Source organism: Equus quagga, chromosome 8, assembly GCF_021613505.1.
Source record: "Equus quagga isolate Etosha38 chromosome 8, UCLA_HA_Equagga_1.0, whole genome shotgun sequence".
Lineage (NCBI taxonomy): Eukaryota > Metazoa > Chordata > Mammalia > Perissodactyla > Equidae > Equus > Equus quagga.
In genome coordinates, this window is record NC_060274.1 from 7457730 (window position 1) to 7485583 (window position 27854).

At 43.1% G+C, this 27854-nt stretch overlaps 1 protein-coding gene across 3 annotated transcripts in view; it reads left to right on the forward strand.

Annotated features, from left to right (window-relative positions):
• Positions 1-23650, forward strand: part of PRKN (parkin RBR E3 ubiquitin protein ligase) — a 1211604-nt gene extending 1187954 nt beyond the window's left edge. For all 3 annotated transcript variants that reach the window (XM_046670682.1, XM_046670681.1, XM_046670680.1), the window contains exons 11-12: positions 15568-15685; positions 21253-23650. In XM_046670682.1, the coding sequence (XP_046526638.1) occupies positions 15568-15685; positions 21253-21365 (231 nt within the window). In that variant the 3' untranslated portion in view covers positions 21366-23650. The remainder of the gene's footprint in view (positions 1-15567; positions 15686-21252) is intronic.
• Positions 23651-27854: the final 4204 nt, after the last annotated feature.

Sequence of the window (27854 nt, forward strand, 5' to 3'; positions counted from 1 at the left end):
ATGCACACCCCACGTACATCCGCCATGGACACACCACACACACCACACCACACACACGTGTGTACACACACACCGACACCACATATACCACCCCCTCCACACACACCACACATACACACTGCACGTACATCCCCCACAGACATACCACGCCACACACACGTGCGCGCGCACACACGCACACACACACCCCCGGGAACTGGTTCATCTCCACCCTTGGAAAGGATGCCCTGTCAATTCTCAGCGTTTCCTCTTGGAGCGGGAAGAGGGAAACAAACATCCGCAGAGCGCCGCTAACCCACCAGATGGCGCTACATCCTTAAGGGAAATAATATATTCCGCAACCCAAGGTGCCCGAAAGAGAAGAGACTCGGAGAAAAAAGGCGTCTTGCCCACTTTCAACGAACAAGAGGGGCGGGAGAATCGAAGGACTGTCCCCACGGGAGCAGCACTGAGCAAGGTGCAGATTTGACAAACTCAGAGCGGGGTCCTGGCTTCAACAAACCCTTTATCCACGGATTGACTAAAAATGGCGGGAGTATATGTATATTGTCATCCACAGTTGGCTGGTAGACCGTTTGTGGGGACAGGGGTTCTTCGGCCCTATGTGACTGCCTCCTATCGAATGAAGCAACTGCCGAATGCAAGCATGAAGCTCTAGCACCGTTTAAGTGGATCACTGTCATTTTCCAAGTTTATGTTTAATTTCTCTCAACAAGAACTAATAGTGCCTCTATTATCTGCCCAGCCTTATTTTGTGAGGAATCCAGGGGAAGGCAGAATGGTTTGGAAGGCAAACAGATCTGATCTTGAATATGAGTTTTAGCCATGGCTAGCTGTAACAGTTAATTTTTGTGTCAACTTGGGTAGGCTATGTCGCCTGGTTGTTTTGTCAAACACTAGTCTAGGTGTGGCTCTGAAGGTATTTTATAGATGTGGTCAACATCTGTAATCAATTGGCTTTAAGTAAAGGCACTTACCCATAATGTGGGTGGGCCTCGTCCAATCAATTGAAGGCCTTAAGAGCCAAGACTGAGGTTTCCCAGATAAGAACGAATCCTGCATCAAGACCATAATATAGAAATTCTGCCTGACTTTCCAGCCTGCTGGCCTACCCATCAGATTTAAACTTGCCAGCTCCCACAATCCCATGAGCCAATTCCTTAAAATAAATCCATATATTTTATGTATATGTACATATATCCTATTGGTTCTGTCTCTCTGGAGAACCCTGACTGATACACCAGCTGTGGGAATCATGAAGTGAATTGTGTACCCTCTCAAAGCCATGCTTTCCTCATCTATACTATGATAGTGTGAAATCAAAAGGAATTAATGAAACAATGCAGGCATAATGCCTGGTCCAGAACCCAACAAATCACAGCGTGAGCAGAATAACGTAGTTCTTTCCTCACCTATCCTCGTCCCATTGTACGCGCCCCTCACAGGATTACATCAGGCTGGGGAGACTGGACGTACACACTTGAAACAACTTGTGCTAGAACTCACGCACATTCACACGCAAGCTTCTCAAAGGGTAGCCCACAGGTGAGCTGCATGCGCATCACCCGGGAACATGTTCAATCACAAATTCTTGGCCCCGCCCCGGACCTACTGATTCAGAAACCAGACAGGGCTGTCAGAGGTGGATCTGCAGCAACCTGCATTTGAACAAGCCCTGCGGGTGCCACTGATGCGCGCCACAGTTTGAGAGCCATTGTTCTGCTGGCACGTAAGTGCCACAAGGCAGGGGTTTTGTTTGTTCTTTATCTGTCATCCCTTTTGTTTATTAATGTATCCCTGGTACCTAGAACAGTGCCTGGCACCTTATGGGCACCCAACACACGTCTGTCAAATGAATGGATTTCTGTGCCAGCTCCGGCAAAGACAATAGTCGGCTTTGTTCCGGAATAGCTACACTTTACACAAAGGACAAGCTTTGTTCTCTGCTCCGGCTTCCTCTTTGCATTAGGGATGCCTCCATATTCAAAATCCTGTCCATGTTGATAATTTTAGTAATTACTGACTTAAGCAAGCCGTGGACCAGAGATCTCCTTTACCAAAACTCTAAGTTAGCTCATCTTCCTTGCCAAAGGGCACTTTTCTCCATTTGTCAACTTGGGATAATAGTCGAACACAAAGCTCTTTAAAATTCCCAATAAATGATACCTATTAATAATCTTGCTACTTAATATTTGTGTTGGTCCATTTCCCCACCCATCTCAAAATAGGCTAACAGACACTGTTTACTTTCTGGCCCTTTATGAAGCAGTTAAGCCCCGTGGGGCAGTGCTGTATGAGATCTAGCCCCACGGTGGTGCTGGTACGCATTGCACTAATAAGACGTCACCACTGTTCTTGTGAGCATCCCAGATAGTCTTCCAGATTGCGTTCGAAAGCAGAGCCTGGGAAGTTTGGAACTTAGTGGGGACGGTGTGGCCTGGCAACCCACCCAGCACTCGGCAGAGGCTGCTTACTTCCTGGCACTCTGATGATTTCTCTCTAAATATATACACATAAAGGTAGATAAATATATAGAACTATTTCTTCCTAATATGTATATTTAATATACAAATATATATATATTCCCCCCAAAAGGGATAGCAATAGTTTCAAGAATGTTGTGAGAACAGCAAAAGAAGTTCTGTTGACATCTTCCTGCCTGAAAGGCGATGCAGTGTTCCGTCTCGCCAGTAGGGGGCACGCTACTCACAAGCAGTGGCCTTCAACTGGAGCATCAGTTTTGACTTTGCTGTGGCTCCGGGAAGGTTGGGAAGGCTACTCTCCGAGTGGGTGGGAGTTTTCAGTAATTATCTGGCAAGTGAATATTATCTGGGCATTCAGTGTTTTGGGGGGTTTTGTCTGTCTTTTTGGGGGGTGGGGGGGGTGGCGAGGAAGATTGGCCCTGAGCTAACATCTGTTCCAGTCTTCCTCTATTTTTTGTATGTGAGATGCCACCACAGCATGGCCTGATGAGCAGTATATAGGTCCACGCCAGGGATCCGAACCTGCAAATCCCGGGCTGCCCAAGCAGAGCATGTGAACTTAACCACTACACCACCAGGCCGGGTAACACTTCAAAGCTGGCATTCACATGAAAACATTCACATCTGAATTAAGCCAACTGTGTTTTCAGGGATTAACGGCAGTCTGATCCGTTTTGGAAAACAGATGTAAATGGACTCTTTCAGAATTAGGATATGCTTGTCCAACTATTGGCTAAATAAGTGTCACAGATAAGTTTCCTAAAGTAGGAAAGATGACATGTTATGTGAACAGTCTCTCAAGTTGCTCTAACTTACATATATATCATCAGTATCGCACAGGCACAAATTTTCTGCATTCTATGAGGGCACTAGGATTTGCCTGTCTTTTTTAAAGGAGACTTCAGGTCAGCCCAGGCCTTCCGCAGTCTTTCAGTTGATACAAACACCTGTAGTCTGACAGTGCCGTCTCTCTAAGTCAGAGATGATGGTGATGACTACAAAATAATAAAAACTGTGATCATGGAAAATATGAACTTAGCACTGAGGGGACACCAGGCTCTGTGCTGAGCTCTTTGCATGTTTGTCTTATTATGAGGCAGGTACCACATTCATCATACTCACGGAGGAGCAGAGACTGAGGTTGGGCATCTGTCCGCAGTTACACAGCAAGTCAAGAGTGAAGCTGGCATTTAAACCCAGGCATGATGACTCCAAACCCTGCTCTGAACCACTTCTCCTGGTGTAGACACCTCTAAATGGTCACTTAACAGTTATCACCATAGAAACAAAAACCGTGATCCCTTCTGAAGCCACAGAGTGGCTATCACGCCAGTACTTGACCTTGCTGAGGCCATTTTGAAGATATATATGGAACTGCTGTTTTCAGCCACCAAATATGTAAGAAGAGAGATTTGTCCCTTTCCACGCCCTCCATGTCCCACACAAACATGCACTGCGCTCACACGCTGTTCCTCCTCTTGATGGGTGAACGGGAAGCAGGCCCAGAGATCTATACAATTACCCTGATTGTTCCGCTGCCCTATATGAGCCACAGTTAATTGCATGTGGTGCAATAATTCTCACTCGCAAAGCGACCTTCACCTCCTGGCAACACAGTGACAAGTCATTGCTTTACAGCTCGATGACTAAAGCCGTAACGGAGGATAAGTTTATCCAACTAAACATCATGCTCTTCCCCAGGCCCAAATGAGATGGTTCCCAAACCCCTCTGTGCCCTACAAGCCCCTGGAGATTTTTTAAGGACTCAAATTTCTCAACCCCACTCCAGACCTGCTGGATCCAAACCTCCAGCGTGTGCGTACAAGAATCTGTATTTTTAAAAATCCCTTGTTGATCCTGAAGCAGTGGGCTTCCAGCCACTGCTTGCAATCATTCTGGAAGGATTTGAACATCAGTATCAAGGATGCTCATAAAGGATGCTAAGCAAAGATCTCAGTAGAAAGGGCTTGATGACAGCCATTTTCCCCCCAGGGGTCTAGCACAGTCTCCCAGGCACAGATAGCCCACTAGCAGGATGTTCCAGAGTTGTTTTTCTTGGTTCCCCACTGTCACCTAGGCCAGCAGCAGGGATGTGGGTCTCTGGCTCTCCAGCCACATGAATCCAACTGGGTGAAGCTAGGAAGTAACAAGAAAAATGTTGATGTGGGGGTGGGGGCTTTCTTGGTGGCTCAGTCCTGCCAGGGAGGAAGGAAGCTGGCAAGTGTTAAGTGCAGGGGGACAGTCAGAGAAGAAAAGGAAAGAGAGAAGGCATGGCCTGGGCAATTGGGCCCCACTCGCGTCCTTTTTGAGAACAATTTCAGCAGGTCAGGCGGAAGTGAGAGGCGGCCAGATCGCAGTGATGGCAAACAGCCGCACAGCCGAGCGAGTGGCTCCAGCGAAAGCCTCGGGCTGGCTGCGCCTCCACCACTGAGGGGCCCGGTGCTGATGGCAGAGGAAGTGAAGGCTTCCCCCTGCTACCCCTGGGCCGCAAGTTGTTGTGGAACCGCGCCATAACATTGTCATGGCCTTCCATCCTTTAGTCCTCTTTGCAACATGTGACATCATAGTGAAAGAAAGAAATTATAGTAGGAAAAGCCAGATGTATGAAATCAGACAGCTCAAGGTTTAAATTCTGATTCCGCTGCTCACAGGCCATGTGACCTTGGACAAGTTCTGTAGCTTCCCAAAGCTGCCGTTTCTTCTGCCAAAATAGTTGATATCAACTATTAGCCGAGAGGCTAGAGTTACTACATTAAACAATCTACTGAGGCCTCTGCCACAGAGAGCACCCTTTCTAATATAACAGAGACATTGTTACTGTTTCTTCTTCAAACTGCTCCTCTCCTCTGCTCCAGGGCCCTGGACCAGCCCTTGAACTACTCCCTGCAAACTGGGAGCTCACAGCTTTGCAGGTGTCCCGCACGATGCTTGGACATGGTTTCGTGTCAGCCCAAACCAGTCTTATTTAGCAACTCAGTGGGCAAACCAGCAAAAGAACAAGAGAGCTGGTTCCATGAGCATCTGAGGAAGAGAATACTGAGTCATTTGGGAAAGAATGCTGAAATATGGTTACTAAGTTATAGACAGAACTGTTTATGGGGCAATAAAACTGTAACCTTTGGGCATATATTCTCTATCACTAAAAAAAACACAACTGTCGTATCTTATCAACTCTTTACAAGTTAACCTTTAACTTTTCAAGGCTGTAAAACTCCTGGGCCCTAATCAGTTGAGGTAGGTAGTCGGAGTTACTTCCCCCAAGAGAGGGTTGGATGACTGTCAGGCGGGCTTATCAGAAACCCCACCAGCATGGTGCTAAAAAGCATTTCATGCAGTTGCCATTTTGCCTTGTTCCTTGGGTTCTGGCACATAGTAGGTTCTTAATAAATGGCACTTCTTATTATAGTAAAAACCTGTTAAGACCCTTTGCAATCTGCCTACAACCTATTTTTCTCTCTGTGTTTCTTTGCCTATAAAATAATGTCTGTGTCCTCTGTTTCTAACACTGCAGGCTTCTCTGGGTCTCTTGCTAGTTTCCACATGATGCATCAGACATCTCCTGAATACATGCCTTTCCTGCCCTGTTCACTCATGAATTTAACATTCTTCGTGTTCCTGGTGTGTGGTCATGACATTCCCTCTTTCTAAAGCGGTCCTGTTCCCCCCTGTGTTTATTCAAATTCTACCCCTCATTTGCAAAAGCACCTGTCAGATGCTGCTTCCATCTCATCTCTCCTGGTCGCCCTTCGGAGTCCTCCTTCCTCAGAGACTCCAACAGCACTTCCTGTCTTCTCCTCTGGCATTCCTCCTGTACACCAGCTACTCTGGGAGGGGCCCCCTGTTTGCATCTTATCTCCCAGCTGGGTTTTCAGATTCTGAGACTAGAAGCCATGCCCTGTCTTCCAATGACCTATGCAGCGGAGCCCCTTGCAGCCATTCAGCCGGTCAGTCCAGCTGCTTGGAGTGGCCCCTGGGAGCCCAGCCTGCGCTAGGCACTGAGGGATGAAGATGGCTGAGCCAGCAGCGCTGAGCTTGAGGCCTTCACTGTCCAGAGTGGATGTGGACACACAAGCTCTTCCTTACCATCCCGAGTGCTACATGCAGGAATGGATACACACACAAAAGCATTGTGAGAGCAGAGAGGTACATGAGTTGACTGTGTCTGAAGAGAGGACTGCTGAAATCTTCACAGCTGGCACCATAACAGAATCTTGCAGGGGGAGCAGAAGGGCAGAAGGGGCGCACCAGGAAGGAAAGGAGAGCTGGGCGTGAGCAAGGCTGGGGCCTCCCTTTCCACTTGCCTGGGGAGCAGGCGGCTGAGACCCAGATTTACCCCCTCTGACAGAAAAAGGTAAAAGGGCAAGGAGATGCTCCCTTTCCCCCTAAAGAGAGCTAGATGGAGTCTTTACCAAGGTGCTCAGCATTGCCACCTAGGAAAGGATGCTCAGCTGCATCTCGGGCGGCATTTGGATTGGCCTGCTGCTGAGTGTGTCTGCTCTGAAATCACAGTGTGTCTGCTCTGGGCTTCCTCTTTCCACCTTTGCTTCCCTGTGGAATTATACTTGATTTTACTGTTTCGGAGAGTTTGGCTGATTACTCATTCTCTCCCCTGACTTGCCTGAAAGCTAATCTCTCAGGGCCTGCACCATGACACCTGAATATTGAATCAGGAAGCCCTAAAGCCATAACTCTGCATTTTATCAGTTTGTTAAACTGGTTAATCTGGTTTGCTATCCAGAGTTTATAATCAAATTGCATATGTGTTTGCATTGATTGGGGTTGACCACCAGCCTCTATTACTTGAGAAATTTGCTATATTACTTCAGTCCCCTAAATGTAGAAAAAGTGATGAAAATCGAGCCATCTTCCTGGGCTGAGATTCATGTCACTGATAAGCCGCCCACGGACAGAGTTCGGAACTAGATCTGGTCCCTGGGTGGCCGAGGCTGTCTTTGCTCTGATTCTCTTGACCCTGCTCCTGGGCCAGTCCGTTTTCTCTCTCTTGTTTTTCATCTTCCAGATACAACAGAGCAGAGCTTGTCCCCAATGACAACAGCAGGCAGGAATGAGGGAGGCACAGAAACCATAGAGAATGCACAGTGATCCTCCGCTAAGAGGAAGCCACCGCCAGCCAGTCAGTAAGCGTTCATTGAGCCTCTACTGTGTACTAGGCACAGTTCAGGCCCCAGGCCCTGCTGCTGGCAGAGCAAGACCTAGACTGGCTTGCTAATGAGCATGGGACCCAATGATCTATTATGGAAACCAGGGCACTTTTGAGGCAGAAGGGCATTGCAATAATTTTGCCAGGTCAATAGATACATACTAGTTTTATCCTAGGTGTTAAAAAAGGCAGATTTTGTTATTCGGGTATACTACAGCCAAAGATCAGGAAATGACTGCCTTTGAAAGATAGTTTGTTACTAACAGATCTCAAGCGGAGGAGGTAGGTGACGCCATACAAGGCCACATGGGGAAGGGCCAGGGTTGGTCAGGAGGCAGTGGGAGAGATGGAAAACGTTGGACAAGAGCTTTACTGTGGTTTCCTGGGATGGAATGTGCAAGAGAGCGAGCAGGCTTGGGGTTGGCTAGTTTGAATAGTTGCAGTGGGCTCTGGGGTGTAGGGGCTGTCCCTGCTTGTCCCTACTGGGCCTGGTGTGACCAGGACAGGTGCATAGTGGCCCCAGAGTTTGAGAGCCCAACAGAGGAGGCATTTGGGGTATGGGCTCTGGGTTGGTTGGTTTACATATGGAAGGCATCCTTGAGTCTTTACTATCTGTCGGAATTAGCTAGCCCTGGGGCTGGGGGCAGTCTGTCAGTGTCAGCAAGGCCACAGAGGTCAAAGCGTCAGAATAAAAAGGCATGTTTAATACACAAGACCAGCCAGGACATATGGTCACTCTATCAACAGGAGAAGTTTGTCCTCTGTGTCCCACCCCCACCTCCCCTCTTGGTACCCAGTCCTGCCCACTGGCCTGCCCAGGGTTCTTCTGCCCCTCAGTGTCCTGGGAGAACCCATCTCTCCCTTTGCAGCAATGCGTGCCTAGCCCAGGAGGTGCCAACTCAAGGCTCCAGATCCTAACTGACCCTTAGAATGGGTAATAGAGGTTTCCGTATTTGTAATATTGCAGCAACTATATGTCCATTTAACATAAAGAAGAGAAGGTGTTTTGTTTCATGAACAAAATTCTTTAAAATATGGGAGTCTGTAACGGAAATGATGACAAAGCCTATCCTTGAAGGTGAAAGCATTAGAAATTGCTGATCCAGCTTTTTCCTTTTCCCTCTGCCACCCCATGTACCAAAACCTTCTTGCCCACCGCCCACTTCCCTGAGCTACTGCAGACAAACTGGCAGATCTGATGACTCAGTTCACGCTAGTGTGTAAATGCTTGCACAGAGGGTATTTAGTTATTCCTCCCAGGTTTAAGTGTGGAGTGCCCTAATGTGAAAGGACTTTACTGCTGGGGAGGATAGACACACAGCCCTTTGGGAGGAATCCTAGTGGACGTCTCATGGGTCTTCAGGTCACTCTGGCCTGTACGCTCTGGGGATCAGAAAAGAAGACAGGGAAAATCAGTATTCTGAGAGCAAACTATTTCACTTCTTCTGCCATAATTTTTGTCTCTCTCCCATGAAAGAGCAAAGCAAAGACTCCTCTCTAAGAACATTTATCTCAAGATTGTTCAGACTGATAAGAAACCATCTACATTGCCTGTAGTCTGTGATTGACTGAGTGAGCTAGGAGGCTTTCACACGCTGGAGCACAATGCAAGCTAAAATTTTACACACACGTGTATATCTATAAATGATGTGGGGAATCGTTCACAATATATTTTACGGGAGAAAATTGGGTTACAAAAAATAATATGCATAGTATATATGGAATACATAAAAATGTGGACAGTAGTTATAACCGGTGAGGGATTGCCAATGATTTTTGTCATTTTTTATGCTTTCTTTATTTCTCAAAATTTTCATAATGGGGGGCCGGCCCAGTGGCGCAGTAGTTAAGTGCGAACGTTCCACTTAGGCAGCCCGGGGTTCGCCAGTTTGGATCCCGGATGCAGACCTACACACCACTTATCCAGCCATGCCGTGGCAGGCATCCCACCTATAAAGTAGAGGAAGATGGGCATGGATGTTAGCTCAGGGCCAGTCTTCCTCAGCAAAAAGAGGAGGATTGGCAGCAGATGTTAGCTCAGGGCTAATCTTCCTCAAAAAAAGAAAAATTTCATAATGAATACCTATATTTTGAAATATATCTTTAAATAGTGATCACAACCACATAGTAGTAGCAAAATGAGAAAATCAAAAAGTTATTTTACTGTAATTTTGACTCCACATATTTATAATGTTTGTTTTTCTACCCATTTAATGTGAAAAAATAAGCATATTCTGTGTATGTACATATATAACACATATATTATGAAATGGTATATTTAACATACATAATTGAAAGAATAGTAATTTTCAAGAAATGAGATGAACACACATGCACCACCGCCCCCAGTAGGAAGCAAATTGCCAAGCAGATCTCTGAAGTCCCCTATGAACCTCGCATCTACCCTGCCTTCCTTATGCCCAGAGGTCTCCACTGTCCTACATTTTATATGAATCACCCTTTATGTGTCTTTCGAGTTTTAACATACATTTATGTTTTCTTGCTATCTAATGGGTTTTTTTTTAAAGCGTACGTACTATTTTATCACAAATTTGTGTTTCAACTTTATATAAAAGAAATTATATCATACGTATTCTTTTGCAACTTGCTTTATTTTCTTTTAGCATTATGTTTTGGGGATTCACTGTGTTGATGTGTCTTCCTGAGTTCATCATTTTCACAGCTGTATAGTATTCCATCGGTATAAATAGGCCACAGTTTACGTTTCCAATCAACTGTAGATAAACACCTGGGTTGTTTATAATTTCTTGCTATTGTAGCCAGGATGTTATAGGCTTACTTGTAACCACCTGTCTCCTGGAACAGGTGCTCACCCTGGGATGCAAGAGGTTCCTGAAGAGAATTCGGTGGTCCATTAACCTGGATGGGAAAAAAATTACATTGTATTTTCATTAACTTCTTACTAAAATTTAACTGCTTGCAGCTGAATTCTGCCAGTAGCCATAAACGTGTAAATGAATGAACATGACTGTTTCAATAAAACTTTATTTACAGTACAAGTAGCAGACCAGATTTGGCCTATGGGCCTCAGTTTACCAACCCCTGCTCCAGATTACAGTCCACAAGCCCTATTTTGGTTATTAAGATATTTGTAGTCATTTCTGCCACTTTATTTCATACTATCTATTTATTCAATATTTATATACTTTCATCTTATCTTCTTTTTGAATTTTTGGTTGCTTTTTTCTATTTTTTCTTGTTTAGAAGCAAAATTCTTTCTCTCTATTTTTTTTTTACTGATTATCCTAGAAATTTAAACATATATTAATGTAACAAAGTCTAATGATCATCAGCCTGAATAATACAAGCACCTTAGAACTACTTAATTCTCTCACTTATATGGTAATCTCTTCCAGCATTTTCGTTCTACCTGGATTTTTTTTAACCAACAAATTGGGCATTATTTTGATAGTTTTATATAGTCAATATTTGCTTGACTTGCTCACGCTTAGCATTTTCTTTGCTCACAGTTTCTTCTTGCAGCTCATATCTTCCTTTTGGACTTTATCCTATTTGGATCTTTCTCTAGTGAAGGTCTGTTGATGAGAAAGACTCTGTATTTTATGTCTGAAAGTGTTTTTATTCATACTCATTCTTGAAAATTAATTTTGCTCATATAGAATTCTAAGTAGGCTGGTATTTTCTTTCAGTACTTAAAGATATTATGCTACTGTCTGCTAGCATCCATAGGTTAAGAAATAAGCTGTCAGAATAATGCAACTTCTTTGTAGATAATCTGTATTTTCTCTGCCACTCTCTGTTCAAATACTGTTTCTCCCTCATGCTCTCTGTTATCTCCTTCTAGAACTCTAGACACGTTTTGTACCTTCTCACTCTATCCTCTCTAACTCTTCATCTCCTTTTCATATTTTGCACTTTTTGCTCTCTGATCTGCATTCTATGTAATTTCTTCAGCTCCATCTTCCAGTTCACAAGTTCCTTCTTCATTTGTATCTAATTTGCTGTGTAATTCATCAACTAAATTTCTAATTTTAATCATTCATTTTCTGTGTCTAGAAAAATGGGCAAAACAAAGACGTGTTTCTTTTTCTAATCTGCCTGGTTAATTATGGTATTCTCTTATTTCTTCATCATGCTTTCCATACTTTCTTTTATTTCTTTAAGTATATCAAATATATTTATTTTGTACACTCTGCTGATCATTTCAATATCTACAACCTTTGCTGGTTATATTCTGCAGTTTGGTGTTTCTACCATTTTCACTCATGGTAGCTTGGCTTCTCTTATATTTGGTGACTTTTTAATTGGGATCACAGGTTTCTTGGAGTTCTATTTGTGTGATTTCATTGAGATTTGGCTTTTTAAAGTGCATTACTCAATGGAAAATATTTTTGCTTCAGCCAGGTTCCTGGATACACTACCAACCCAGGACTATTTCAGATGAATTTTTTGAGTTGGGTTATTTTTTAAGCTGATTAGGTAGTATGAATTCTTTTCACAAGCTCTTGTGTATGAGGCTTGGTGGTTAGCAATTCTCAGAGAAACTTTGTCTCCCCAACCTGCCCTGCCATAGAACCAAGGCCGAGATGGCACATATCTTCATCAATTCTTTATCAATTCTCTCCTCTCAGAAGGATTTTCCTAGGTCATCAGCTGGTGTCACCCCTCAGGAGCCTCAGTCGTCTGTGTGTAATGGGAAAATTCAGTTCCATTCCACCCTCTTCTGGCCCAAATTTTGTCTCTGTCTATACTCTCAGGACCTGTAAAGACCCACACTCTGGGCAGCCTGGGACTAGGAAAATGGCCCCACAGAAAACACCAGGTTCTTCCCTCTCTTAACGAGGAGAATTTTTCCCTTCTTATTCTGATCTTCAGGGATTTCCCTTAGTTCCCCACTAGATCAGAATGCATTAAGCAAAGATTTTTCTTCCATGTTTCATCCAGCATTTTAGGTGTATAGACCTGGGAGAAATTGCCCTTCACATGCAGTGTGCCATATTGCTGAAAAGCAGCATTTTGAACTTAGTTTTTAATAAGTAAAATTATATGTTTGTCTGATCTGTATGCCCCCGGCAAGCAATTCTAAACCATTGCTACAAAGTTAAATGCTCCTGGGCCTTAAAAAGAAGAGCTTGGAAGGGCCAGCCTAGTAGCATAGTGGTTAAGTTTGGTGCACTCTGCTTTGCCAGCCCAGGGTTCACGGGTTTGGATCCCAGGCACAGACCTACACCACTCGTCAGCCATGCTGTGGCAGCATCCCACATATAAAATAAAAGAAGATTGGCACAGATTTTAGCTCAGGGGGAATCTTCCTTAAGCAAAAAGAGGATTGACAAGAGGTGTTAGCTCAGGGCCAATCTGCCTCACCAAAAAAAAAAAAGAAGAAGGAAAAACAAAAGCTTGGGACATACAGTTAGATATGTACATATGGTATTTGCTATGTATCACTGAGGGTTAGGACCACAGGTGAACGTGAGCCAATTGGAAAACACGTACTTAAGATACAAACCTACTTACTAAATCTTGCAGCGGGTCTCATTAAGCACAGCTTTATCACCATGCTCTCAGCCATGAGTGGTCCTTACGTTGTCCCAGAGCCAAATGAAGTTCTCAGTGACCTGTGGTTGCTTCTTAGCTGTTAAACTGACTCTGCTTTATTCTAACAAAGCATGCACAAATCGCATGGCGCCCTCTGAGTTCTGAAGGACGTTTCCTTTGTGAATGAGATAGGTAAGTGACAGAAAGAAATTGGTTTCACCCCAGTGACCACCATAAGGGATGCATGTCGTGTGCCCCTCTGATTCACAGGGTCCTATTCCAGATGACTGTCAAGTTGTTACCTTCATTGGTTGCACCATTCATTCATTCGCTCACTCAGCTAAAATGTACTGAGTGCCTGCTAGGTCCCAGGCACTATGCCAGACTCTGAAGATACAAGGAGGAAGCAAATATGATCTTGGCTGTGGACGAATTGACTTTCTGTTGGAAACAACAGAACTGTCAATTCCAGTTACTATAAAAACCATAAAATGCTGCAACTTAGGTATAAACACAGTTATTTACCCCAGAATACTTCATTCTTAAAGACTGAAAAACTTGAACATTTCAAGAATATTTAGAATCTGATGATGAAATGATAAAAGTTGGATTCATATTTGGGGTGAAGGATTCCACTCACCGGATCCCACGTCTTATCTAGGTCCCTCACTGCGCTGTGGAATTGGAGGATGACAGCTTGCTGAGGTAGCAGTTTCTGAGCATAGGCATCCCCATACCTCTTATTTTTACTCTCACCATCTAGAAAACCTGCTAACTGGCAATGGTGCTGGGCAGAGTTTGATTCTCAAAGCACAGTGCTGTGGACCGCACAGTGAGCATCTCTGGTTTGGGTCTCCATCCTTCAGGTTCCCCAAACTTTTGCATTTGATTGGCATGGATGCTGCTATATATGAGGTGAGCATCCTTGAACCTGACGCTTGACTTTTTTACTACTCAGAGGTCTTGTTTGTGAAATAAGCTTGACATCTGCCCAACTGATTTCTCTGGGTGATTGTGAAGATCAACTGAAATTTGGAAATCAAAGTGTGAAAAATAATATGTTATAAATTTGTAACGTATTATCAGTATTATTACTAGAGTAATATCAGAGTATTAGAGCATTTCATGTTATTTGATTTCTTCACTAATCTATATTTCAAGTTATTTTCAGTAGTTTCTTAACCTAAAAGTAGCTCTGAGAATGTTTTAAAAGAGTCGTTACAAGGTAATAGAATGACTTGCATGTTCATATTAATTTTAAAGCGTAAAAGAAAATATTGTTAAATACTGGAGAGGAAGAGATGGAGGGTTCTGTTTGGATTAATGTTTTGAAATGTTTTCGAGACCACAAAGTTCTTGGACTGAATCCAAAAATGTACCAAAATCCTTTTTCTGCACGTGTCATTCAATATTGACGTCAGTGGAGGAGGCTGAGGTGCCTTAACTATTAGACAGGTGCAGAATGAATACCTGCAGTGGCTCCTTTGAAATCTCTCCTCCTTTTCATGGTAAGAGTCAGGGGCAATTTAGTTCTCTGATGTGAATAATATTAGCAAACGTTTTTGAGAGCTTGCCGTGTTATAGACCCTGAGGTAATTCATATTATCACTCAACAATATGTGTCAGATATTCGCTCTGAGTCTTTAAGGAAATTAACTCACTTAATCGTCAATGGACCCGATGCATTAGGCATTTTTTATTTCCATCTAAGAGATGAGGACTTTCTGAAAGGTTAAGGGATGTTTCCGAAGTCACCCACCTGGGATTTGAACCCAGGCAGCTGACTCCTGGGCCCACAGTCTTAGTCTCTGGCCATTCCCAACTCCCACTGCCTTCTTCTCTGTCACACCGACTTGATTTCTTTGCTCCTGCTCCTGTCCCTTCTGTGACACTTGGAGTGTCCCATTTTCCAGGAGTAAGAATGAAAGATAACAAGATGTAGAAAAACGTTTAAAAGTAAAGATTTTGGAGTCACACAGACTTTCTCACTTATCAGCTTTGAACAATTGTTTAACTCCACTCCTCCACGTAAAGTAAGAACTAGTATTCTGACCTAATGAAGCATCTAACAAGTGTTTAAGAGCATTTATCACCTTGACTGCATATTACGTGCCTGATAGATGTTATTTATTACACTCATTCAAAATAACAAAAGAGAGGACCTCACACTGTAAAACTGAGCAGTCTTTTCTTAGCTTGTAAGCATAGGCCACATGCCAAGACAGCCACGTTCCATGCGTGTTCAACCCTGTCTGCCACTTTTCAAGTGAATTTATGTCTGAGCTTCTTGCCTGAAGGCACTTCCATCTCTAAGAATTTCCGAAACAAGTGTTTCAAGGAACCAACACTTCAATCCCAATATAAAGATCTGAATTTCACCTCCTTTTGTCTTTATTGACCCAGGCCTACAGAGTTGATGAGAGGGCGGCAGAGCAAGCCCGGTGGGAGGAAGCCTCCAAAGAAACAATCAAGAAAACCACTAAGCCCTGTCCTCGTTGCCACGTGCCAGTTGAAAAGAATGGTGAGTCTGGGCTGCCCAGAAAGTGGGCATTTGATGAGCTCTTCTTGGAGAGCGTTGGGTACGTGGTTATAACAGTCAGGAACTCTACAAGGGTTTTATAACAGGGCAGTTGAGCACAGAGACTTTGAAGCCATCTGGCCAGAGTTTGAATCTCCTCTCTCATGTCAAGTTTCTTAACCTCCTAAGCCACGTGTCCTCATCTGTCAGAGATGATGAAAGAAGCTGCCTCTCAATAATAGAGTCATACGACATGATGGATGACAAATGGTTAGCCCAGAGCCTGGCATAGAGAAAGCACTGAATAAACACCAATTGTCCTTATTACGATTTGTTATTAAGAGTATGAGACACTTTGTGTGTGATAAATTGTTCACTACTCTAACAGCAACAACAGCAAAGATGCCAGAGAAACTCCTCAGTCCCATATTTCCCAACTTGTGCTCCATGGTACTCTGGTGTCCATGGGTACTCAGTGGGGAAAGGAGGAGATTACCACATCCAGTAAGTTTGCCAAGTCATTCCTACTCTATCCCTCTCTTGGATAACAGCAACCACCAAAACAACTCACTTGTAGTGAGCGTTTACTGTATGCCTGTTCTAAGTTCTCTGTAAGCATCAGATCGTTTAACCTTCACAGAAACCACATGAGGAAGCCACTATTATTATCTCCATTCACAATATGCATTAGCCAATGAAAGCATTTGAGAATTCCTTTTGCAGAGAAATTTGTTTAATTTTTTTTAACCAGTTGCTTCCCAAGTTTTTAGGGCCACAAATTCTTTTTTTTTCCTATCACAGTGATTCACATCCCTTTGAACCCTGGAACACATTTTGGGCTTTGGTTGCTCCATCTCTGCTGTGAGAGAGTTAGTGCCTTATATCGCTATGACCCCTGGCTCCTTCATTAAAATATCCCTGCCGGAATGTGTTTTCGAATAGGAGTTTTTCTGTGGCCTTCCGGCAACTGCTCTCTAAATTTTAAGAATGTGAAATGACAACTTGGAGATACCTCTGGATTAAATGACATTAACTACAGTCAAAGTCTGTCAGGAGCCCACATATATGTCCCACTTTGCCCATTTTACAGTCTTAGAAACACCAGCATCCATGTTCAAATAGTTTTCCCTAATGATACCGTAAACCCAGGGCAGCATCTCATGGGAAGGCTCAGTCCCCCTCCTTACACATGCAGTCACATCTACTCCTCATAAGTGCTGGGGGGCCACCATGGCTTTGAGGAGACTTGTGAGACCTCTTAAGCAGAAGTTCTCCCCTCCCAGCTGCTGCCTTAATAGACAAGTGGCCCATGTAATATGGTGAAGGACATTGAGAGGGGGACCAGCTGGGCTCCATGCTTGTGGCTATGGATTTTCATGCCCCTCATTGACCTTCCCCTGTGTTCATCACGCTGTCTGTCAGCCATCATTCTGTGTCCCTCCCTGGCTCTGCAGTGTTGTTTGAAGTCAAACTCTAGTCTCTATTTAGAGTATTCCTTTGGGCTGCCCCATTCATGGTGACTCTGATAGCTCACAGCAAGCAGCGGGTAACCCACTGCCATCCATCTTGGACATGTCAATCAGCTTAAAGCCATCACAGCCCAGTACCCAGAGTCCTTTCTAAATGGGAAACATATATGCAAGTGTGAGGTAGAGTCAGCAGCATAAAATGAAGCACCAGGGACAGCTCCTCCCACGTCCTCTTCATTGAGCGTTGGCTACACCTGGTGTGTAGGCTGCTAAGAGCTGGCTTGCTGTGGAGTGAAACCCGGCAGTCCCATGATGGGCACTCCAGTCTCTCTTTCCTCAGACATGTCCTTTAGAAAGTCTTCCTTAATACAAACAAGACAGTGCTGACGCATCCCAGAGCAGCAGGAACGAGCCAAGTGCCTAGTTCTGAATCAATGGTCTCCCAGGAAAAAAAAAATTACTCCATGAGTCATTGTTATTCCTTTGCATGCTGGAACACTCCTGGCAAATGCAGTGTGTTGGCATGCACCTCTAAAAAGAAGACATCAATGGAATCAGAGGAAAGAATTTTTCTAGTCCTTACCGATTGAGCAGTGTTGTAGGGGCAATGGAAGCGAAAGTTCAAAGCTCTTCCCAGAGAGGACATGCAGTGCTGATGAACATGGGCCATGGCTCCATTTCACAAGTATTTAAAGAACACCAATTAAATAGGAAGAGGCCATGTTGCTGTTATCAAAGATCAGGAAACTTATCTATCTCCTGGGCCTGGGAGAGAACCTCACAAAAAAATGTTTGATGATTTAAAAAGTAGAGAGAAAGGCGATAGACACCTACACAGATATTTTTATAACCTATGATAAGCAAGCTAGAAGGGCACAAAGACCTGGGGGCTAAGAGCTGGTTTCCTGGAAGAGATGATACCTGAGCTGAGAGCTGAAGGATCAGTACACACGGGCCAGTCAAGGAGGTGGGAGAGGAGCCTTCTAGGCAGACAACAGGTGTGAAGGCACCGAGTGTAAACAGGAAACACCCGTGTGGGCAGGAAGCCCAGTTCTTTGGAGTTCCTCGATGACGCATGGCAGGAGCGTATGCTGAATAGGGTAGGATAGAGAAGGAAGGGCCCGGAATGAGGTGAAGGGCTTGGACTTGACTCCAGAAGACAGGGAGCCATTCCAGGCTGTGAAGCCGGGAAATGATTCGGTCAGATCTGCCTTTTGAGTGAGACCACACTGGCAGCCGTGGCCCACGGCATCGAAGAAGTCCACTGATTCATGACTATAGAAATGTTCCTAATCTCGTTACTTTTTTGAAACATTGTGATGTACTATAAATAGAAAGCACTAATTTTTCACCTATAAATTTTTACCCTGGGAACTGAAAAGCTGGTACATTAAGCTTATTAATGAGAGTCTAAACTGTTAAAATGTGCAAGGGAAACAAATGTAGGCCCTGTTAGCAGGAACAGCTAGCTTCCTTACCTGGTGCTCAACCTAAATTCATGGTCTCCTGCATATTCGGCTGAATCCCAGAAAAGTTGTTCTTACTTCAGCAAAGCTGTGGTGATAATGGGAATTATTTCCATTGTCAACACAGGCTAAACCTTGGCACTTCTCTTATAATCCCCTCCAATCTCCAGAAGTTTCTTCCATCACTTCCACTTCACAGATGAGATTCTGGGTCCATTCTCTGATCAGTAGGTGTCTGTTGCCAGTTAAATTTGCCTTCAGGTTGTTGAAGAACTTCTACTCTCTCGTTAAATTGGGAAGACAAGTTGCCAGCCGGGCCATAGTGTTGACTGGGCACAGGCTGGCCTTTTCATGGCGTGAGCATCAGTCAGCAGACAGAATTCTCTAAAAGAGAAGCTGTATTTTCTTCATTTAAATATCCACAAATTAGTGTAAAGTTGTCAGCAGCTTCTTGCTCACATTTGCTCTTAAGCTGGAGAAGCCTTAGCGTTAGAGTCCCTGCTGCCTCTCCATATGATGGGCTCCAGCAATCACTTTGCGTCTCTCAAGCACCAAGAGGGAAAGAAAGTTAATAACGTGAATATCGTCTCTTCCTATTTCATTTCTTCTTATTCTGTTGTGCCATTGTGATTCAAGATTCCATAATAAAATCTTATTTGTGACGCTCATATTCCACATCCATTCAGATTCTGGTATAATAGGAAAACATTCTCAACCTTTCATTTAGCATCACTTTACTATTTCATTAAATTTGAATGTATTGCTTAAGAATTGTCTATGATATTCCAGAGAAACTTAAGTGATTATACAGTATTGCCTTATTTTGGTATGTTATTTGCATCATAAGTGTACAATAATTAGATAAGTGTTGAAAATAAAGTCCTGTAATTGTGTACTCCTAAATAGGAAATATTAAGATAAAAGTGTCATAAGTGAGTTTTTCCCTTTGTTTTCCACATATTTGTATTTTTTTTCCTGAGTAAGATCCACCCTGAGCTAACATCTGTTTCCAGTCTTCCTCTATTTTTGCATGTGAGCCACCGTCACAGCATGGCCACATGATAGACAAGTGGTGTAGGTCCACACCCAGGAACTGAACCTGGGCCACCAAAGTGGAATGCCCCAAACTTAACCTTTAGGCCACCAGGGCTGGCCCCACATATTTGCAATTTTTTAATGATCTCTCAAACAAACCAAATAAAAGCAGAAAAGTATGGAATGATAAATACCCTTAAATTACCCTAAAACAAATGCGTTTAGTTACATATTCATAAATATTTTAAATTAGTGGAAATTCTCTTGCTGGGTTTCTAATAGTAAAAATGAGACAGTGCTAAAGCAATCACTTGGAAAATTTGGCAAGAAAAAATGACTTAACTGTGTAATTGGTAATAATGGAGCACATTCAACACAATGTAGGATTCAAACAAAGAAGCTACTTTTGCCTGGATTACCCGGCAAATGTGGTCAGAAACGATTCTCGACACATAACTTCATACAAACGACTCCCTCTTCACTTCACGGCAGACTTGGTGTCTGAGCCCCAGAAGCAAATAAAGAATATGTTCAACAAATGGGGGAGGTGTGGAATCCCAAAATAAGTCCCCAGATAAGGGACTTTACGTCTCATGCTGAACAGGCCCTGTTCTGTGAAAGAGAGAACATTGGAAACACACAGATCATGGGTAAATCTCAGGCTTCATCATTTAAATGACCTTGAGAGAAATCTATACCCGAGTAATAATCTTATCTGACAAGTTAAGAGTAAATGCTTTTGAGGAGTAAATGAGAACCTATGTAGAGTCCCCAACATCATTCACTGGTTTCTTTCTGTCCTTCTCATCTTAAATGAAATCGTGAATAGCATAAAGGGAAGTGTTCCCAATTTAATATTTTTAAGACAGCTATCCCGACTCCTCTTTTGTGAATTTTTCCACGTCAACTAACACTAAAGAAACGATAAAAATGCTCATAGTTTATATTTACATTATTATGTATTATATGTTGAATCATTAAGTATATTAATATATATTTTAAATATTCAATTTAATATATATTTACATAAGGAATTGACCCCTATCTGTGCAACACAAAGCATTTGTCTCTAAATCCCATTTCAAGAGAAGTGAATAAACTCAAATTTACGAATAAAATTTGTCCTCAGTGGGGGAGCCAGCCAGTGGCATAGTGGTTAAGTTCACATGCTCCACTTTGGCAGCCCGGGGTTCACAGGTTCAGATCCCGGGCGTGGACCTATACACCACTCATCAAGCCATGCTGTGGCAGAGTCCCATGTACAAAATAGAGAAAGACGGGCACAGATGTTGGTTCAGGGACAATCTTCATCAAGCAAAAAGAAGATTCGCAACAGATGTTAGCTTGGGGCCAATCTTCCTCACCAAAAAAAAATAAACTAAAATTTACCCTCAGTGAAAGTGGCATGCTCCATTCATTTCATAATGACTGTCATAACTTTAGAACTTCCTGGTGTGCGCCCTAATTTGTTTTCCTCGGTTCAGATTCTACCACTGGATTGCTTGTGATGATTCCTTTAGAAAGTCATTTCTTGAACAGCATGTTGGTGTGGGAACGAGTGTTTTCCAGGAGTTTACCTGTGTCCTCCGTCTGCCCACAGGAGGATGCATGCACATGAAGTGCCCGCAGTCCCAGTGCCAGCTCGAGTGGTGCTGGAACTGTGGCTGCGAGTGGAACCGCGCCTGCATGGGGGACCACTGGTTCGACGTGTAGCCGGAGCAGCTGCAACACGGCAGGGCTCAGCCACCATCCTGCCTGGAAACACACAAAGTGTCCTACTGTCATGTGCCACTTTTGCTTTCTACACACACACACACACACACACACACTTCAAGTTCTTTACAAAATCACCAAAACAAAGTTACAAGAGATGCTCCTAGCATCCCTCTCATTGTGCCCATTAAAAACAGCAAAGCTAAGGGTGAGACCACCATCAGTATTCGCAAGCCTCAGCAATACACAAATACCAGAACACAGATCAAATTGCACTTCCATCATTTGTATCGGTTGTCATTCTTGAGTGAATTCAAGTCAAGTTGGCTAAGTATGTAGAGAGCAATTTCTCAGGTTTAATTTCTGCATTTTGCCTTTAGCAAATATTGGGAAAAAGCCATTTGTGAGGTGAGAAATCATTTCGAGGGACTATTGTCAGCGGTTCTCTGTAAGATGGCCTGTTAATGGATTCTCAGAACTGTATTCACTGCTTTAAGAACAATGCTCTTATTTAAATTTTCAGAGAACATCTATTCCCAAAGAACTGCAGACAATAGTCAAAACTATGTGTTTATCCCCAAGAATTCTACCTTTCTTTATTGCATGGATGAAATATCAACTTCACACAAATCGGCTTGTCAACTAAGTGAGAAAATATGAAAGTTAGTTTGATGTTGAATGTTTAAACTATAGGGAAGAAATCAAAACTTAATGCTCTTTCATTCCATTTAATTACTTGCAACTTTAGAAAGATGATTTTCTAAAAATATTGCAAAATCTATCATTTGATTTTAAACATTCATTTTGCAGTTTTGAGAATAAGCTAATACATTTGGCTTCACTGTAAATTTAATGGATAAGGTGCCTATAAAGACATATTTAGAAATGATTTCATAATGATTCTCAATGTTAACAAAAGTGCAGCTCACTAAAGCAGAATGTCTAAAGAAGGTGCATTTCCAGGACTATCTCAGGAGGTAGCCTGACTCTCTATCAGGAGGGTTTATGCTCTTTCTGCTTACCCACTCTGTTCCTCCAATCTGCAAGTCCCGGGGTTTCTGCCCACCCAGTGGCTTACTTCAACGGAAAGTTCTTTTCTCTAAGATGGTAAATTCACACTCAAATATTAACATGGACTGAACTGAAGTGTTGACTAGATTTTCATCTTTTTTTTATTTTGAGGCATTCACAACACCTCAAAAAGAGATGTATTCACACTTAGATGCAACAAACCTCATTTTCGGCAGCACAGTATACAGGTGACAAAGGGTAACCACTGTCTTTTGTTCTCATCATCTGTCTTCTCAGGAAAACTGTGACCATAACTAAGGGCACAGTGAGTTTCACTAGCACATGGGATCCCTTTTGGATTTAGGGACCCTGGAAATTTTGAAATCGGTAGCAGGGCTTCTCTTTGTAGATGGAGCACCAGAAATCCTTGCTGGGAGGAGAGAGGGAATGACCCCAGAAAATTTCCCAGAGGCATCTGTCCCTGGTTCCCTAACCTTCCATCCAGGGACAGTCCTACCCTCAGGGGCTCTGCGCCTGGGACAAGACGAGGGTGTGGCAACCACATCAACATTAACAGCCTCATTTGGCTTCAATTTGTCAGAAAATTCAACCTCCCCAACGTGGCCCGAAGGCTGCCCGACTCATGTCAGGAAGCCTAAAGATTATTTAGAGATAATGGAGAACCAATGTCTGTGAGTGTGAGAAGAAGGAAGGTCAACAGGCACGAGCCTGCACATCCCAACGGCTGGTGTCAGTGCTCAGTCTGGAACCCACCCAGGGCCTGCCCGTATGTTACTGACAATCCCAGTAAGTAGCACCTCCTTGCACTGACCCAACAGGACAATGAAGTGGCACCCTCCGTCATGTGGAGCACCCAGCATTTTATGTCTTCCAAAGCTTTTGGTTTTAATGATGCTGCCATTGTTGCCTCTTCCAAATCTGCATGGTTTGTTGGGTGTGGATGCCTGAACAAGGTTTGCTCCCATGTGTTCAGGCACCGTAGAAATCCCTAGGTACTCCGTTCCTTCCCTCATGGATGTCTTTATGTATTTTTCTTTTCAGAATAGAATACTGATTCTTAAAACAAGTTAAAGAAAAAATAGCCACTATAAATGAATGTGAATCACAAACCACTATAACGTGTTTGAGCTTGAATGATGTAACAAAATGTGAATACATCAGAAGAATAGAAATAAAGTCTTTGCAGAAGAATCTCTATTTTTCTCTGAAATGTGTAAAGAAATACTTGACTAAGATTGTACTCAAATTGTCAATAAAAGCATCAAAATAGCTTTTGAGTCCATCTTTGAAGATATATTTTCAATCAATGCTGAAGGGGTGGGAGGGAAGCACAGGACACATGGCTCGTGGCCTGGAGAGGCAATGGCCATTTTGATCTCTGTTCCCAGCCCTAGATTAACTCTGGTCCTTTTTCCTTGTAAAATCAAGTGGTTTCTTAAATGCTATCAAAATTTTAAAGGGCTCTAAAAAGCAAACCATCGTTTAAAAATCTAACATTCACTTTCCTGTCACATCAGCAAACTTTTCTAATCAGTGTTTAAAACATAAGTTTGAGTTGGGAAAGACCACAAGGATTTTCCCTGTAATGTCATTTTTGAAAAGCTCAGTGACTTTGCATTGCTCTCAGTGTGGGTGTGTTGACACTGCATTTCTTTAGAACTGTTTCAGCGGCCACCCATTGTTCATTCCCCAGTGAGCTCATGTTAGAGTGATCTGGACTGGAACGTTCTTGGAGAGCTCCTACACATCTATTAGGCAAGCAGCACATCCTGAGGGACCCTCGGTTGCCAAACGCCACAGGAAATGCTCTGAGGAAATAAACGTTTCTAGGAATGATGGCCCTGGTCTTGACAGAGCAGAGACGCAGCAGAAAAAGTGGATGAGGGAGCGACTCCACCATCTACCTATGTGTGAGTTTTGGAGACAATACAAGCATCCAGCTCGTGGGGTTGTTATGAGAACTAAATTAATTAATCCACATAAAGCACTTGGAACGGGGCCTCACAGTCAGGAAGTGCTCTGCATTATTAACAAATGAACAAGTCAGCGGAGACCACAAGCAAACTAACCAGAAACACAAAACTAATGCAAACTAATTGCAAATGCCGGGACTGAGTATCTGAGTCTACATTCATAGATTTAGTGATCTCATGGTAGGGGCAGGTGGCTGATTCATGGTGGATGTAAATGTGTTGGACTATCTTCTACACAGTCCTAGAGGTTTTCCAGTAAAGATAAGTTGCCAGCTGTGTTTGAAAGGCTTGATGCGACAAGATCCAGCTGTTATGCAGGTGATCTCCAGGGTGTAAAGTAAAGAGTTGATATTGTGAATTGGAAAAGAATAAGCACAGATGTGGAATGCTTATTCAAAAAGAAACAGGAGATATGGGAAAAGCCAACGTCATTCTTTGGGTGGTCCCACCACCATATGTCCTTGATAGGCCATTTCCAGCTATCAGAGTAGAGTATCAACATCAACTTTTAAAAGAAAACCCTATTTCAAAACATTATTGAGCCTATCTTCATGTTACCCACTGTGAATAAACTGTCCAACCACAAACATTTAAAAACTTTGCTGCAGTTAGAATAGTCAAGCAAAAGAAAGGCAGAAATATTGTCTAGGAAGATCCATTTGGCATGCAGATGGGTGGCCTTGCCTCAATGGGACCACAGTGTTCCCTGACCTCATCCTAAGATACATACGCTGAGAGAATCAACTCTGTCACTGTGTCAAGAGGTGACGGACCCAAGAAGACTGACTCACATTAATCTAACTCATAAGAGAATGAGGTACAAAATCTAGAATGTCAATTTACAATTTATATTTACAATGAGAAGCTCACCTCCTGATCATGACTCGTGATTTTCCATCTGCTTGGAATCATTCCTTTACAACCCTCTTCTCCCTCCTTTGACTGGTCAAACTTAAGTCTCCATTTAGTCAACCCCTCCAGAAACCCTTCTCTAACCATCTGGGTCTGCATTAAGAGCCCTTCCTATATGTCCCCAGAGCTGTACTTTTCCCAGTTCTCCAGTTCTCTGGACACCGAGTGCCCTACAGGTCAAGTCACTTCTGACACTAACTACCCCGAGAGAGTCAGACTCCACAGGTTAAGGGCTAATTCACAAGACTGCCCCCCTTCAGAGACCAGTCCCCGAGTCCCAGGTTGCCACCTGTACTTCTGACGGACTGGCTATAAATCAGGGGTCCCCATGGCCCCCTCCCCAGCTTCATTAATTCGCTGGAGAAGTTCACAGAACTCAAGAAAGTGCTTTACTTACTATGACAGGTTTGCTATGAAGAATTCAAACTCAAGAACAGCCAAATGGAAGAGATGCCTGTGGCAGGTGCCCTTTCCAGGTTCATCACCCTCCAGGACCTCAGTGTGGTCACCAACTCGGAAGCTCTGTGAACCCACTTGTTTGGGGGGTTTTATGGAGGTTTCATTAAGGAGGCATGATTGATTATATCATTGGCCATTAGTAATTAATCTCCAGCTCCTCTCCCCTCCTTAGAGGTCGGAGGTTGGGGCTGAAAGTTCCAACACTCTAAACACACCCTCGGTTTTTCTATCCAGCAGCCCCTGTCTGAGGTTGGCTAGGGGCCACCTGCCACAGTCATCTCATTAGCATACAAAAGACACTCACCGCTCCAGAGATTCCAAAGCTTTTAGAAGCTGTGTCAGGAACCAATTTTTTTTTTATTTATTGCAATTTATTTATATTTCTATTTCACCTATATACACTACAATAACATTTAATAAGTAAAACTTTAATCGCTTATTTACTTATCTCTATTCCCCAGGAACAGATAAGGAGAACACAGCTATTGTGCTCACCTTCGTATCCGAATACCTATCTAGCACCAGCCCTGCTCCAAGTCCGGCTCCACAACTAGGGCGTTTTTGAATTCTGAGCAAAACTACATGGAAAATCAAACTATAATGAAAAGCTTACTTGTTGAGCCTAGACGCAGAGCTAAATGACTCAGCTGCATGACATTGCTGACCAGGATCCCATGGGCAGATGCATCGATTTCCACTACAAAGGGACGTCTGGCACAGGCTGGAAACCTCAGATCAGGTAACCTCACCTCGGAGTCCCTGAGATGGCATCAAAGGATTCTCCCCTTCGACTCCCTGTTGTGACTGCGTGGTGCTCCTCCTCCCACTGCCCCAGGTGACTTCACCTGCACACTGCGTGTCCTCAGAATTCTCCAACTGCACAAGCAAAGGCAAACTCTGCCGTTTTCTTCTCCAGATCACTTGTTTCATGCACGATTCTTGGATTCTTAATTTCAAACTCAGAGTGACTTCAATGGCATTTTTGAGGGATCCTATTTAGCATCAAATCTCCACTCAGTATTTTTTCTCTGTAGAGTTTTCCTTTTTATTCCAGAACAATTATTCCATTATTACATGCTCATTACAGAAAGTAAAAAAGGCAAAAAGAAAAATAAAAACCACCATCTAGAAATAATTATTTTGCATCTTACTCATTTCCTCTTAAAAATGTATGACAAGCATCTCTCCATGTCAGTAGAGTTCTAAAATGACAATTTTTCAGGGCCACACTGTGATCTGTCATTTGCTAATTAAGTTAAGAAGTGTTTCTTTTAAATTTCCAGATCTAATTCAAAAGTGTGTTTTTCATGTAGTCATTAAACAGTTTGGACATGAAAAGTATCCTACAACATAAAAAAATGTTTACAATATAATGGTAAGTAAAAAGGAGTTTACCAAAATTGTATGTACTGTACTTGCAATTATTTGAGAAAATAAATTCTGAGAAAAAATGATGGAAGAACATCCATTAAAATGCAGTTTGCTCTGGTGATAAAATTTTATGTGAATTTTTATCGTCTCTACTCTCCGTATTTTTTGGCAATGTGAAAATATCACTTTATAATGAAAAAAATATTTCTTTAAAATTCCCCGTGACAATTTAAGCTGTCCATATTGCAGGCAGCTGAGGAGTGAAGATTTTCCAGTCAATAATTCTGTTCTTGAATTACCTGAACTTTACTAAAATGATAGTAAAACATAACAAACACACTCTACTGGTTCTTTCAAAGGAATTTTGCCAAATGAATTTGGAAGAGGTAGGATGGGAGGAAAAGAGTTGGCTGAATCTCTGGGAAGATGCTATTCTACCTCCAGCCCCAGCATGAACAGACATTTCTGTGTTTCCCATGAGCACCCGCTCTGCCTGTGGTGGGATGACCAAGCTTCCTGCTTTGCCCAGGACTGAGAATTTTCTTGGCATGTGGAAAGACTCTTGTTCCATAAGAGTGCAAGGAAATAGAAGGTTAACAGGCCAATTTAAGTAGCCACTTCTATCTTATTAATAGGAAAGAAAAAGATTTTTTTTTGCTGAGGAAGACTGGCCCTGAGCTAACATCCGTGCCCATCTTCCTCTACTTTGTATGTGGGACGCCTGCCACAGCATGGCTTGATG